Below are 15,847 nucleotides of genomic sequence, written 5' to 3' on the forward strand. Positions count from 1 at the left end.
CAGGCCCTCTTCCCAATCCAGGGTCTGACGTGTCTTCCCCAGCAGCTTGCGTGACCTGCACTCATCCCTCCTCTCTCATGTTCATCAAAGGTATTCAGGAGTCTCCTGTGCCGAACGGTCACTCACTGCCGGGCAGAGATTTCCTCCGGAAGCAGATGCGGGGAGACCTGTTCACGCAGCAGCAGCTGGAGGTGCTGGACCGCGTGTTTGAGAGGCAGCACTACTCGGACATCTTCACCACCACAGAGCCCATCAAGCCCGAGCAGGTATGCCCCCGACTCGCTGCCTCCACACCTGCCACCTGCACGCAGGCCTGGGTGACCCACCCAAAGACATTCAGTGGGGAGTGGGTGAGAGTGCCAGCTTCTACTCAGAGCCGGGCTTCTCGTTCTCCGCCAAACGTGGCCAGTGGCAGCATCCCACGAGGTCTGGAGGATGTGTCTGGGGCTTCTGCAATTGCTTGCCCTGGTGCCTCCTCTCTCTGGCCGGCGGGGGGTTGTGCCGTGTCTGGCTGCTCTGCCGTTGCTGAGGGGTGGTGTCTTTTCCCAGGGCTCTTTGCACAGGGTGGTGTAATGATCTTCTGGGCCACTTGAGGTGGTCTTGGGTCATTATCCTGTCAGTCAGGGTGCAGGTGGAAATACGTAAGCACCGTATCGCCATAAACCAGGTTATGATGACACTGGTGTGTCCCCTACTGTCAGCCTTCTCGTCACGTTGTCCTGTCATGCTTTTAGAACTGAATCCAAGAGTCTGGAAATAAGGAAGTGTCTCTTTGGACAAACTCGCAGCTGGGTCATTTGCAAGAGAGGGAAGGAAGCAGGATGATCGCTTGCTGAGCAGCTCCCTGCTCTAACCTGGGCCGAGAAGCAGTCACTGCCTGTGGCTGCAGAGATGGCATCAGAAAGGCTCTGCCCAGTGAGAGGCTCTTGGGGCCTGGATAAGGTCCCCCCAGTACCAGATTCGATTCAGGAGACTGTTTCCTGGTGCCCCGTCTGTGACAGGCTTTGGGCTGTATACCTCGCAGGCACGGGCGGCTCAGACTTGGCTCCTGCCTGCCCAGAGCTCCCACCTGGTGGGTGAGTCACAGAGGCCTGTGAGTAGTAACTTTCCCCAGCACTTGCTGGCTGGTCCTGGTGGGGAGGACTGGCCTGCTGAGCTTCCTCTACAGGCTGATTAGATGATGCTTCTGAAGTTTTCCCAAAGAGCCACTCAAAACAGTATAGGCTGCAGCACAGGCTCCTGTGGAGAGAATAGGTGCTGGTGGGGACCTTGGACGGGGAGGAGTGAGCAAGGCCTCAGGGACCACCATCCTATGATAGTCTGGCTGTCTCTGTGCAGTTCCTATGAGGGCTCTCACAGACCATCTAGCTACTTTGTTTTCAGACAGGGAAACTGAGGCCCAGAGAGGCAAAGAGACTTGCCTAAGGCCACCCAGCAAGTCATGTATTCACTTAACAAACACTGATGAAGCAAGTGCAAGGCACGGAGCCAGTCACTAGGTACATGAGTGAACAAGACAGGCTTGGACCTGCCCTCAGGGAGCCTACAGATGTGTAGAAGAATCACAATAAAGAAGGATTACTCAAAGGGTCACGGCTTACAGATGCACTAGGCGCTGAGGAGGGGATGTCTGAGGTGCTCTAAAGGGATAAAGCAGATGCTGAGCCAGCCTGGAGGCCACAATGGCTTATGCTGAGCCCCGAAGGGATGTGGTGGGGAGAACGTGCCTGGCAGAGGGAATAGTGAGTGCAAAGACCCTGAGGTCAGGGGCAGTGTGGCAGGAGTGAGGAATGGAAAGAAAGTGTGGATGGGCTTCAGGGAATGGGCTGGGGAGGGTGGGAGGAGATTCCGGGGAGCTGGGCCTGGTCTCGTAGACTGTGCTCAGGATTTCAGTCTTTCTCCTGCAAGTCGAGTGACACCTCCTCTGGGAATGACATAGTCGTATGTGCTGGTAAGAGCTGATCTCACACGCTCTAGTTCCTGGGCTTCAGGGAGTCTGTTTCCATCACAGGCAGCCTCTCCCACTCAGAGCCCTTCGGAGAGATGGCCGAAGCCACATTCCATCTGACCCAGGAGGAGAAAGAAAAGAAACTCAACCCGGAACCTTCCTTGGATGAGGCCTACATTTCCCTCCAGAATCTGGGAGAAAAATTACCTGCAAACCTTTGACAATATTACAGAATTTTAGAGCCAGCAGGGACTAAAGAAGCAAGCTATCAACCCCCTCATTTTCTAGAGGCCCAGAGAAAGGATAGGGTTTGTCTGAGGTCACCCAGCAAGCGAGGGCCATACCTCTGCACAAAACCTCTGGCATTTCTATTAAGCCCTTATTTACTTAATTCATTAGGTGAATTAACACATTAGGTGTTAGGGATTGTGTTTCCCTGTGTTTCATGTGATTCTCATGGAAACTCAGAGTCTAATCATAGTTCATCCAGCATGGAATGCCCTGGAAGCCTGGGCAGACTATAGGGCTTCGTATGTGACAGGAGTCCATCCAGGTATCCATTCACTCACTTGCTCAGGCGCTCAGATGCTCATTTATCCAGCGTATTTCTCACATGCTGGCTGTGAGCCTGGCACAGTGCCGGCACCCAGGGCAGGGAGGGCAGGATGAATCAGGCATCAGCTCAGCCTCCAGCCACACAGGGGCAGTGTGACATGGATTCATAACCTCCTAGGTGAGGGAGAAGGGTCTATGGACCCTGATGAATGGAGATGTTGCCTCTGCTGGGAGCACAGGGAGGAAGTCATGGAGGAGGCGACATTAGGGGACAGGTCATTAGGCCCATGTAGAGGTGGGCCTCAGGGGAGGAGACCTGAATCACAAACTCTGTTTCTAGCAGTCTGGCCATGCAGTGTCCTTCAGAATGACGTGGACACGCTGAGGGCCTGTCTGACCGTGTGGGTTCTGAGGCAGGGCCTGCCGATAGGATAATGACTGACTCAGTGCTTTCTGGTTAATCTGCTTCACCTCCCCGTAATGGGGCGTAATGAGGAGAGACGGGAGGTGAGGCCACGGGGCTGCCGGGCACACACGCAGGCACTGGACTATGAATGACATACCCTTGCTCCCCACTCTCAGTCACTTTGGACAAATGTCGGCCGAGCAAGGGGCCACAGGCTGGTAAGGGATGCGTCAAGGGTACGGGTTCCTTGAGCCCCTTGTGCCCGCTGGCGACCTTGCCTTGTGAGCCCAGAGTGCGTGGCGGCGGTGCCAGGAAGGGGCCCAGAGCTCTGTCTGCTGATACTGACCCCTCTTCCATTTGTGAGCATCTGGTCTCCACGGTCTAGTGGCAGTTTGTGGGGAAGAAAGATCGTGTGCCGGCCTTGGAGATGGGGGAGTTTGACTTGAGACCGGCTTCTGCCCGGCTGGGCAAGTCACTTTTTCTCTGGACCTCCGTTGCCATATCTGGGACAGTAGTAATTGTGATGGTGACAACAACAGCACAGCAATAGCCTAACAATAGCGGCAGTGATCCTCCTCACCTATGTGTGATCCTCTACAGTCATCTAAGGTCTTTCACATCCATCCTCTCATCGGACTCTCCGTGTAACTGCCTGCTACACAGGTTAAGCAAGATTTGTGAGCTCCATTTTGCGATTGGAACATTTTTTCCCAGACTGTTCACCCCATTTTCAGGCCCGAAGGGGACTTGTCGAGGATGCAGAGCTGGAATCTGACCTCAAGATCTTTTGTCCATCTTGTGCAAGATGGTTACATGGGCCTCCATGTCCCCAAACAATTCTAGGGGCCAGTTTTCTGACTGGCTGGTTTTCAGAACTGGCCTTTTGCAGCTAGAGTCTGCTGGTCATTGTAGAACCCTCAGATTCTTGCCATAGGCTTGGGTGGTCAAGTCCTCCTTAATCACCCACCCCTAACTGCCCAAGGGAAGAACATTCCTCTTCAGGGCCAGGCTGGAGTCCCGCCTGTCACTTCCACGATCTCAGAGCCCGCCCTCACCTGGCTGCTTTTCCTGCCAAGATCTGCCCTGGGTGGGTGGGCCCAGGCTTCTCCCTTTTTAAATAAATTTATTTATTTATTGGCTACGTTGGGTCTTCATTGCTGTGAGCAGGCTTTTTCTAGTTGCGGCGAGCGGGGGCTACTCTTCGTTGCTGTGTGCGGGCTTCTCACTTCGGTGGCTTCTCTTGTTGTGGAGCACGGGCTCTAGGCTCATGGACTTCAGTAGTTGTGGCACGCAGGCTCAGTAGTTGTGGCTCGCGGGCTCTAGAGCACAGGCTCAGTAGTTGTGGCGCACGGGCTTAGTTGCTTCGCGGCATGTGGGATCTTCCCGGACCAGGGCTTGAACCCATGTCCCCTGCATTGGCAGGTGGATTCTTAACCACTGCGCCACCAGAGAAGTCCCAGGCTTCTCCTTTTTATGAGGGAACTTAGTAAACCCTTGTCCCTGGGTGGAAGGGGTTAATATATACACACTCCTGGGGCAATGAAACACTTCCTTTTCAAAATAGTTATTGAAAAAGCAATTCTGTTTTCCCTACATGTGGAGTGAGTAAAAATCACCTGGAGAAGAAGAGAAAAAAAAAAAAGGAAACAACGGTGGGTGGTACGTGTGCGTGTGTTTCGAACAGTGGCATCTGTTTCAGTAAAAGTTGCATTGACGCTGTGGTGGGTGCTGAGCTCCTGGCGGGAGCTGGTCCCTCCTCTGGCCACCAGGAAGGCCGCCACCAAGCACAGCCTGCCGTATTTACTCTCGGCAGACTATTAACCAACACTAGGCTATTAATCTGGCTTTTGAGCCTTCACTAAAGCCCATAAAAGCTCACAGTTGTCAAATGGAGTTCATTTTAATTTCCTTTCAATCACAGTAAATTATTCAGGTGATAAATCAGCTGGAGCAGCCTCCTGGCTGTAATAGAAACCCTAATTCCTGGCTAATTATCCAGCCCATTGCTGCCAACAGATCAATACAGGCGCAAAATGGAACAGGCCTAGGGCCCTCCCTCCCATCGGGCCAGAGACAGAAAGACAGCTGGGGAAGGGGGACGTGCTGCTGACCTCTCAGGAAGTTCAAAGGTCATGGAAGGTTAAACCGGGAGAAGTCCTGTCCCTTGTCTAACAGAGAAGTCACCAGAAATGCCTCCTGCTCTCATAAGCTGCTTTGCCCTCTGAACGGTGGCATTTCTCCAGGCTGGTGGGCCTGGGGCTGAGCATTGCCTACTCTTGTGGGCGTCCTCCTCCTGGGGAGGGGCTGGTTTGTGTTTCTGAGCATGACTGAGCTTGGTCATCAGAGATGGCTTGAACCCTCCCTGAGTCAGAAAAAGGGCTAGGGACTGTGGAGAAAACGATGAGGTGGTGGTGGGCATGATTTCTTTCTTCAGGGAGCTCCAGGAGAGAGGGTGGGGAGAGAAGGGAGCGAGGAGACAGGTGTGCCAGGCTAAGAATGGGGGAAGGCTTCCTGGAGGAGGTGTCATTCATGCTGTGCCTTGAGGGATGGGCAGAATCCAGCTCTGTGGAGAAGGTAGAGTTGGTTGGAGAGGGCATTCTAGGCAGAAGGAACGGCACGGATGAAGGCATGGAGGAGTGCAAGTGCGGCAGGGAACTGCAGGCCAGTCTAGGTGGTTGGAATATGGGCTGAGTGAAAGAAAGTCAGAGACAATGGGGCTGGAGAAGCAGGAGGGCCCTAAACCCCAGAGCGCTGGAAGGTGGAGGTGAGGAGGTTTGGCTTTGCTTTGGGGGCAGTGTGCCCTGAAGGGCCCCGAGTCTGTAGCCTGGACTAGTCTGCTCTCCTGGAAGCAACCTTCAGTGGGGCTTCTGCCTCTTGTCCTGTCCCTGCTGCACTGTTGGCTTTCTCTTCCTGAAGCTCATCCTCGCATACTAGCCCCTTGTGGCTTCCCACTGCTCACAACCTCAGTCCCAGCTCTTCGTCTTCAGTGTGACCCTTCACCACTCCCACAGCCCTCTGCTTGCCTACAAGATGCTCCGGCTGAAGCCGGGCCTAACCCCTCACTGCTCCTCATGGGCTGGGCTCCTCCTGTCCGAGGGGGCCACAGACGATAGGCTGGCGTGTGCATGTGTGTGTGTGCATGCCTGTGCGTATGTGCGGGCACGGGAACCCCAGGGATGGCTCTGAGCATGCAGAGTGGCAGGGACTGCAGTTATTATTACTTTCTTGATGTTGTTGTTCTCACTCCAAACTCCTGCTCACAGTTTCTCCGAATGGAACATCCTTTCAGTCTGTTTCTAAATCTATGCAGTCCAGCCCCAGCAGGAGTCCTGCCTGCCCTGGGAGGCCTTCATTGACCCACTTAGCCTGCACTGACTTACCTCTTGTCTGAGTTCATAAATGCACCGGGTTCTAATCATTACTGTAGTAATTGTTGTAGCGATTGTGTATTCATTTCTGACCATGGGCCTGGCTCTGTTCTGAGGAGAACGCTTCTAGCCCCATCTCATTACAAAGTCACAGAGCTCCTATTATCCCCACTGTGCAGACAGGACGGCTGAGGCTTGGTGAGATCAGTGCAATGACTCAGCCACAGGGCACGGTAAGTGTGGAGCCAAGTCGGAAGCCAGGTCCAGAGTCCAGGCTGGTAGCCACTGGGTTACCCCCAGTTGCAGCACAATCAGGCTGCCCACCGATTCTTCCGGGTGGGCAGTGTCCTAGAGCTACACCCTGAGGGTCCAGTCTGCTCACCCTGGGAGCTATGCATGAATTAGGAAGTGCTGGGTCTGCCCGCAAACCAACATAGTCTCTGGAGGTATGAACCGAAGTCGGGGCAGTGACTGTCCCCTTCTACTCTGAGCTAGCTGTGCTCCTCTCACTCTGCCCCTCCCCTCGTAGGGCTGTGCTCAGGGCCAGGCTCCTCCACTGCAGACAAAATAGAGTTTGCTCGGAAGAGGTGATGAAAAATCTTACCTAGGAGGGATGACTGGAGAAATTAGGGCTGTTTGGTCTGAAGAAGGGAAGACTTGGGGGTGTGAGCAGGGAAGGAAACAAGCTAAGAGAACTTTCTAATAGCCCAAGCTTTCTCACAGTGGAGTGGGCTTCCTTGGGAAGTAGTGAGCTTCCCGTCACTGGAGGCATATAAGGAGAATCTATCCTTTTTCATATATGCTGTATTAAAAGTTTAAGAATCCACAGAGATGGGAGATTGGGATGGATATATACACACTACAATATGTAAAATAGATAACTAATAAGGACCTACTGTATAGCACAGGGAACTCTACTCAATACTCTGTAATGACCTATATGGGAAAGAATCTAAAAAAGAGTGGTTATAAGTATATGTATAACTGAATCACTTTGCTGTACACATGAAACTAAAACAACATTGTAAATCAACTATACCCCAATTAAAAAAAAAAAAAGAATCCACGGAGGGCTTGATTAGCTAAAAGTCAAGGTCCTTCCAACCTGAAAGAATGATTCTAAGGTAAGAAGAGTGAGAAGGTCCACTGGGAAGAGGGGAAGGGGTAGGGGAGGCAACAAAAGGAGAAGACCTTTCATGCTGCAGCATGAACAGGGACACTGAAGGGCGGTTTCCCCTCAGGGATCCTCACTAGGGTAGGCAGAGAGGCCTGGGTCACAGGGGCCATGGCTCTGAGCAGTGAAGGGCTGGAGACTGCAAGGTCTTGGGAGGCCAATGATGAGTCCAGCTCCGCCAGTGCACAGAGCAGGGCTGGGGTTTCTGGTGAAGACACCAGGGCCAGAAGCCTGGATACCAGTGGCTGGTGCCAGCCTCACCGCTCACACACAGTACCGGCATCCTCTGCCCAGGAGTTCATGGCCAGACCCGTCGGGGGTAGGGAGTGGAGCGGAGGATTAAACAGACGGTGTCCTGCCAGCAGGTGCCACTGCCTGCAGGGGGGCTGGCAGAGTGTGAGGCATAATTGAAGGTAGAGGAATTACTAATTAAAAAACCCCAATAACCTTTCACATAGCACTCTTGCTCCCAGCGACCCTATGAGGTAGAGTATATGCAGTATAATCTTCATGTGGCAGATGAGGAAACTGAGGCAGAGAGAGATTAAAGTAACATGCCCCAAATGATGTAGCTAGTAAGACTGCCACATTCCCTGCTTCCTGCCTTTTGTGGGTGTAGACAGTTCTCTGGAGTCAGCTCCCTGACCCCTGCAGGTATAGACATCTGAGTGATTGATTTCATTCAGCAAATATTTATGGAGTACCTGCTCTGTGCCAAGTACTGTGCTAAGTGCTGGGGACACAGCAGCAACAAAGATGTGGTTCCTAGAATTTACCCAATAGCAATGGAGACAGATTTTTTTTTTAAATAAACTTATTTATTTATTGGCTGCATTGGGTCTTCGTTGCTCCATGCGGGCTTTCTCTAGTTGCGGTGAGCGGAGGCTACTCTTCCTTGAGGTGCGTGGGCTTCTCATTGCAGTGGCTTCTCTTGTTGCAGAGCACGGGCTCTAGGTGCACGGGCTTCAGTAGTTGTGGCACGTGGGCTCAATAGTTGTGGCTCACGGGCTCAGTAGTTGTGGCACACAGGCTTAGTTGCTCCGTGGCATGTGGGATCTTCCCGGACCAGGGCTCGAACCTGTGTCCCTGCATTGGCAGGCAGATTCTTAACCACTGCGCCACCAGGGAAGTCCTGGAGACAGATTTTAGCAAAAGAATTATGCCAGTAAAAACAGTATATCATTACCAGTAATTACAGAACATGATGGGTGCTGTGAAGAGACAGATCAGGGTGTGCTGAGAGTGAAGAGTGGGACCTCATTTAGATGGGAGGTCAGGAATGTCTATCTGAGGATGGCACCTTTGAGCTCAAGATAGGGAAGGGTGGTGGGAACAGTGTCCCAGGCAGAAGGAACAGCCTGAATGAAAACCTGAGGCTGGAAAGTAACCAAAAGATGTCCCGTGGGTAAGCATGGTATGTGGTATGTGGTACAGTCAGGGAGGTGGTGGGGGACGGCTGTGAGGGGACTTGTGGACCAGGGCCAGGGGCTTGGGTTTTATCGTGAAAGTAAGGAGAAGCCTCTGCAAGATTTTAATCCAGGGACTAACAGGATCTAATCCAATATGGATTAGAAGATTATTCTGGCTGCTGTGAGGAGACTTGGAGTGTTGGTAGGCTATTGCCAAGGTGCAGACAATGTCACTGCATCCCTGGAAATCATTGCCTGCCCTGTCTGGGGCTGACCTTCTCTCCAGTCCATGGCAGCATCCATGAGAGGAGCTACAGGAGGGTGGAGAGAGTGGTAGTGGCAGGAGAAGGGCAAGAATTCTCTACCCAGTTCTTCCCAGGATGAGAGGGGCTAGAATCCTGAACACTGAGATGCTTAAGCGGGATTTAACTTGGATATCATCTTGCCTTTGAAATGAGATAATGACAAGTCTTATGCTGGAATTCTTGCTTCCTATATCTCTAGAGGTACTAGGTGCCTCTATACCAGCCATACTGTCCCTTGTCCTTCTACTGTCATCATCTCAAAATGACCCAAGGGTGAAAATTACATGGACATGTGGGATCTCAGCTTTGCTCTGAGGATCTTGCCTGAGGATGCCCAATTTTCTGCCCAAGAAAAATCATGCCTGTTTTGCAAGACTGGGGAATGTTTGAGGGAACACTGAGCAAGTTGCCATTGTGTAAAAGCATGGGATGGACTGCTGGGCTTTCATAATGGCTCTTGGGCTAGTCACTTCTCTCTGGGTCATGGTTTCTGCATTTGGGGTGGGGGATTAGCCTGGGTCATCCTTGAGATCCATTCTAGCTCTAATATTCTGTGAGAGCTAAAACAAATTGGGAATTCATCTCTTATTTTTATTTTGACTTGTTTACATTTTTTTCTTCCTGTCTGTTCCACTCTTTTAGATGACAGGAAAATTCTGTGTACGTGGGGTTTAAAGATTACAAGCGAATTGTCAAAGAGCTGCCTGTGCCTTGCTGGGTTGTTCTTTCATTCATTTATTCATTCATTCATCCAAGAAACTTTTACAGATGTGCCATGTCAATGACATTGACCACCTGCGCTGTGCTGTGTGGCATTAAGTAACAGCAATAGATGTAGCCAAAGGTACTATGTGAAAACTGATTTTTGGGTAGAGATATTTCCCCCTAAACAATGCTAACCAATACTTGCAATAAAGAAAGACAAAAAAGCTAACAGAATAGGTAATTCCAGTCCTACAGCTTATTTGTCTTGAGAGTGCACTGCAAGTTTGGCTTAAGGAATTTGGTTATTCACAAAGCTCTTTAAAAAAATGCAAACATTATTTTGTAAATTACAAAAACAAAAAACCAAAAAACCAAAAAACCTCCATAGAATTTCTGGTTCTGATAACAAGGTCTGACCTATTGCAGACTCCCTCCCATCTTAAGCAATAGAAATACTGGATCAAGTATAACAATGAAAAAAATATATATCTAAATACCTAAATATATATATATATCTGAGGTTTAAATAAAGAGAGAGAAATCCTCTGGAGCTGGAAATTTAGAAGGAGTTCAGAGCCAGAATTCTACATGCATGAGCTAATGTCCCAGCGGCCCAGGGTACTGGTCCTGGATATTGTTCCTAGTGAATAGGGGCTGGAGTTTTGATGCTGGTGTTAAGATAGAAGATCCACTCTTAGACCTATGTAATATGGGAGTTGAAACTGAAACTCTTGCTAAAAACTTGAAACCTGGAAGGACCACACTTTCCATGAAATGAACAGTAGGCTGAGGGAAGCAGCAAGGAAACTTGATTCTGTATGGGACTCAGGGGAGAACCAAAGTTTCCTATGACAAATTGAAATCCAACTATGGCACATACAGGTGTTGCATCTCACTTTATATTACTCGCAAGAAACCAAAGAAGAGAAATTAATATAAAAACTGGGCTCATGTCAGTGAAATTCTTGAGATGCCGAGCAGAAGCACATGAAAAGTTCTCATCTGGATACTTTCACAGTCCATTACGTACAACGTGCCTACAGAGTAAATGTTAACTACTGAAGATGAGCTCACAATTAAAAAATTGCAAACCATAGAAGGGCAAGTCAGGAGACATAACCAGGAAAATTAGTACTCCAAGAACCTAAAATACTGGGCAATCTGAAAGAGACAATAAAATGACTAAAGAGATGAAAAAAGGACTAGAAACATTAAAAAAGAACAAAACAACATGAAAAAAGAATAAGCAGATTAGGAAAAGAACCAAATAAATTCTCTAAAAATAAAAAATTTAGTCATCAAAGTTAAAAATTCAATTGATGGGTTAAATAACAGGGTATGACACAGCTGAATAGAAAATTAGTGATTTGGGAGACAGAGCTGAGGAATTTGTCAGGAATGCAGTATAGAAATCTAAAGAGTTGGGAAATATGAAAGAGAGGGTAAGAGATAAAACACTATTTCATGAGAAGATCCAATATACATCTAATAGTTGCTCTGGAAAAGTAAATAGAAAAAACAGAGATGAGGCAACATTCGAAAAAATAACAGCTAAGGAATTTATAGAACAGAACTGTTGCAAGACGTGTCATTAGATTGAAGAAGCATACTAAATCCCACACAAGTTGAATAACAATAAATGCACATCTAGGCAAAGCTATAGTAAAATTGAAGAACATCAAAGACAAAGAGAAAATTAAAAGCAACCAGAGAGGAAGTATAACTTTTAGATTGACAGGACACTTTTTAAAGCATCAATAGAAGTCAGAAGACAATAGAAAATATCTTCAAATGTTAAGAGATAATAACAATTGATATATCCTCAGATAAATGATCATTTAATAATGAAGGAAAATAAAAACATTTTAAGACAAAGGAGAGTTTACCACTTACACACTCTTGCTGAGCTGCTAAACAATGTACTTCAGTAACAAGGATATGAGAGACTTCCAGTTTTGGCTCTGATGTATAAAGAGCTTGGGAGTCATCACTCCCATATTTGCAGCAAGAAATAAAGCTGAGCAAACTGAACAACAACTATTCTCGACCCATCAGAGAATTAAGGTTGCAGGGCAGACAGCTACTGAAAAATCTGGAAAGACAGGAGAATACAGAGAGTTACAGCTGAGATCTGCCAGATTAACATAAAACCTCATACTAAAGGCCTATTTACCTCAGTTTCTGTACCCTGTCTGTATATCATGTCCAGCTTTCAAAAAAAGTTAGGCAAGAAAAAAACACAGTCTAAAGAGACAAAGTAAGCATCAGAACCGAACTCAGCTATGACAGAGATTTGAGAATTATTAGACAGGGAGTTTAAAAATAACTATGATTGATATGTTTAGGGCTCTACTGGAAAAAGTAGACAGCATGGAAAAACAGATTGGCAATGTAAACAGAGAGATGGAAACACTAAGAAAGAATTAAAAAGATGCTAGAAATTTTAAAAATTACAGTGACAAAAATAAAGAAGGCCTTTGATGGGTTCATCCATAGATTGGACACAGTCAAGTAAGGAGTCAGTAAACTTGAAGACATGTCAATAGAAACTTCCCAAAATGAAATGCAAAAGAAAAAAAAAGAATGAAAAAGCAAAGGCAGAGGTGGGATGAATCGGGAGATTGGGACTGACACATATACACTAATATGTATAAAATAGATGACTAATTAGAACCTGCTGTATAGCACAGGGAACTCTATGTAGTGCTATGTGGTGACCTAAATGGGAAGGAAATCCAAAAAAGAGGAGATATATGTATACATATGGCTGATTCACTTCACTGTACAGTAGAAACTAACACAACATTGTAAAACAACTATACCCCAATAAAAATAAAAAAAGAAAAAGAAAAAGCAAAGGCACAAACCAAAAACCAGAACAGAACACAATCCAAGAATTATGGGATAATTTTGAGAGGAATAACATGTGCATAATTGGAATATCAGAGGGAGAAGAGAGAATGAAGAAGAAATATTTGAAGTAGTAATGGCCAAGAACTTTCCAAAATTAAGTCAGATAATCAAACCACAGATGTGGGAAATTCAGAAAATGCCAAGCAGTAGGTGTAAATATCAAAATATTTAAGCCTACACATATTGTATTCAAACATCAGAAAACCTAAGACAGAGAAAAACCTTGAAAGAAGCCGGAGGGGGAAAAACACCTTACTTAAAGAAGAACAAGGATAAGAGTCACAGTGGATTTCATGTCAGAAACCATGTAAACAGGAAGAGAGTGGAGTGAAATATTTAAAGCACTGAAAGGAAAAACCCACCAACCTAGAACTCTATATCTTGGAAAATTGTACCCCCAAAATGAAGGAAAAATGAAGACTTTCTGTCAAACAGAAATGGAGTGAATTCATGACTAGCAGACCTGTCTTGCAAGAAATGTTAAAAAAATTTTTTTTAGGGAGAAGGAAAATGATATAGGTCAGAAATTCAGATCTACAAAAAATAAAAAGGAGGGGAGTCAGAGAAGGAATAAATGAAGATAAAAATTCTTTGATTTTTCTTATTTTTAATTGATCTAAAAGGAAACTGTTTAAAGTAAAAATGTAACAATGTATCCTTATGGTTATTACATATGGATAAGTGAAATGAATGACAGTAATGTCACAAGGGACAGGAAAGGGGAATTGGGAATACTCTGTTAGAAGGTAACTGTACTACAATTTAAGAAGTACAATGTTATTTGAAGGTGAATTTAGATTAGTTATAAATGTATACTGAAAACTCTAGGGCAACCACTAAAACTATTTTTTTTGACTTAAAAATCTTTTTAAAATTGTGATAAAAAACACATAATGTAAAAATTACCCTCTTAACCATATTTGAGTGTATGGTTCAGTAGTGCTAAGTAGTGCTAAGATAAAATGGAATCAAATGACATATTTAATTAAATCCAGAGAAAGAAGAAAAAAAGCAGGGAAAAAAGAAATAAAGAACAAGTTCAATAAATAGAAAACATTTACAAACATAGTAGATATTAATCCAACTATATTAATAATTGCTTTCAATGTTAATGGTCTAAGTGTACCCATTAAAAGAGTGCATTAAAAAAAACAAACCACAAGACCCAACTGTATGTTGCCTATGAGAAGGATATGAAATACAGAAGGAAAGAATGGGATTTAAGAAGCAATGGTAACCAAATAACTGATAAACGAAGGATAATTTAAATAACTATTGACTATAAACATAATGACTAGTTTGGGGGATTTAAAAACAAACTAAAAAAAGACAATAATAATATATAAGATTGGGGATGGGCTGCTCTGAGTTAAAAATTCTAAGATCCTTGTATTACTTAGGTGGAGGATAGATATATTGATCAACTGTGAATTTGGGTATGTCAAGGATGCAGGTGAGCAAATTAAGGGTCATCATTAAAGTCATAGTAGTGGAATGTATAACTTCGGAACCATAAGAGGCAAAGAGATATATAGAGTACTCAGTGAGCCCAAGAGAAGACAGGGGAGAGGAAGAAAGAAGCAAGGAAAAAGCATGGTCAGTTAAAAATACAAAATTAGATAGTAGATGGTAGAAATAAAAATATTTGAGTAGTCCCAATAAATATAAGACTGAATTTGTTAGATAATACAGAGGTTATGAAAAATAACCAAAACTCAGAAATATGCCATTTATAGGAATTGACCTAAAACAAAATGGTACTGAAAGGTTGCAAGTAAGGAGATAGGAAAACTAAATAAAATATGATAAAGTAATATCACTCTCAGATGAAATTAAGGCCCAATGTATCCTCAAAGACAAAAAGGATCATTACTCAATGATAAGAAGAAAATGATATAGCAATCTTGAACCTGTATATACTAAGCAACAGAATCTCAAAATATTTAAAGCAAAAATTGTCAATGAACAAAGGGAAAAAAATCCCATAATATTTTTTGGAGACTTTAACATACCCCTCTTATTAACGGATATATCAAGCTGACAAAAAATTGGCAAGGACATTTGTAAGTTTTGCACAACAATTAACAAACTTGATCAAATAGACAAACGAAAGCCAACAATTCAAGAGTACAGGTGCTTTTCAAACACATGGAAGAACACTTACAGAGATGGACTGTGTGCTGGTTGTGAAAGCGAATCTCAGCAATACACCAAATCCACATCATAGACCATGTTCTTGATCGCAGCGCACTAAAATTACAAATTAATAGTCTAAAGCAAATTACGGCTTCCAATCTTCTCTGTGTTTGAAAGTTAAAAAACAAAATCAATTTTCTGAAAAAATCCATAGGTCAAAAAAGAAATCCTAATGGAAATTACAAAATATTAGAACTGAACAACCAAAAACAAAAACAAAAAACCAGCACTACCTATAAAAACTTGTGCAATAAAGCTAAAGTGGTACTTAGAGGGAAATGCATAGCTTTAAATGCATTAATCTAAAATAGAGGATAAAAGAGTAATGAGTTAGCATTCATCTCAAGAAGTTAGAAAAAGAGCAGCAGATTAAATTCCAATTTGGTAAAGCAGAAGTAACACATATGTGTTGCAAAAAAATTCGAACAATACAGAATCATGCTAAGTAGAAGTGAAAGACCCTCTTCCTACTTCTCGCCTAATCTGTGTCTCAGGGAGCCAGCGTTAACTAATGATAAAAGAGTTTCTAGACTTGTATGTATGGGTATGGGTGAATAGTTCTAGCTATAGTAAGAGTGAATAGACCTCGGCATAGGAATGGTTCAGTGGTTTCATAAATAATAACCTCCTAGTTATAAAAGTAAAATTTCAGAAAACCAAGGCAAGTGGACATGAAGATTAACAGAAGCACTGGTGAGAAAAATCTAGGGGTTTTAGCTGTCTGTGAACTTAGACATAGCTGCCAGTGAATGTGAACTCTTCTGTGTTGGTCAGGCCACACCTGTGATGTGGAATTCCAGGTGAGTGCCTCTCCTTAAGAACGATGTTGACTAATTGGAAGATGACCAGAGGAGGTGACCAGGTTGGG

At 45.2% G+C, this 15,847-nt stretch overlaps 1 protein-coding gene across 1 annotated transcript in view; it reads left to right on the forward strand.

The window, feature by feature from the left end:
- The window catches only part of PAX5 (paired box 5), a 185,530-nt gene that overhangs the window by 66,179 nt on the left and 103,504 nt on the right, over positions 1-15,847 (forward strand). Inside the window, exon 6 of the mRNA XM_082468811.1 lies at positions 91-266. Coding sequence (XP_082324937.1) covers positions 91-266 — 176 coding nt within the window. The remainder of the gene's footprint in view (positions 1-90; positions 267-15,847) is intronic.

Source organism: Balaenoptera physalus, assembly GCF_965194825.1.
Source record: "Balaenoptera physalus genome assembly, chromosome: 7".
In the NCBI taxonomy this organism is placed as follows: Eukaryota; Metazoa; Chordata; class Mammalia; order Artiodactyla; family Balaenopteridae; genus Balaenoptera; species Balaenoptera physalus.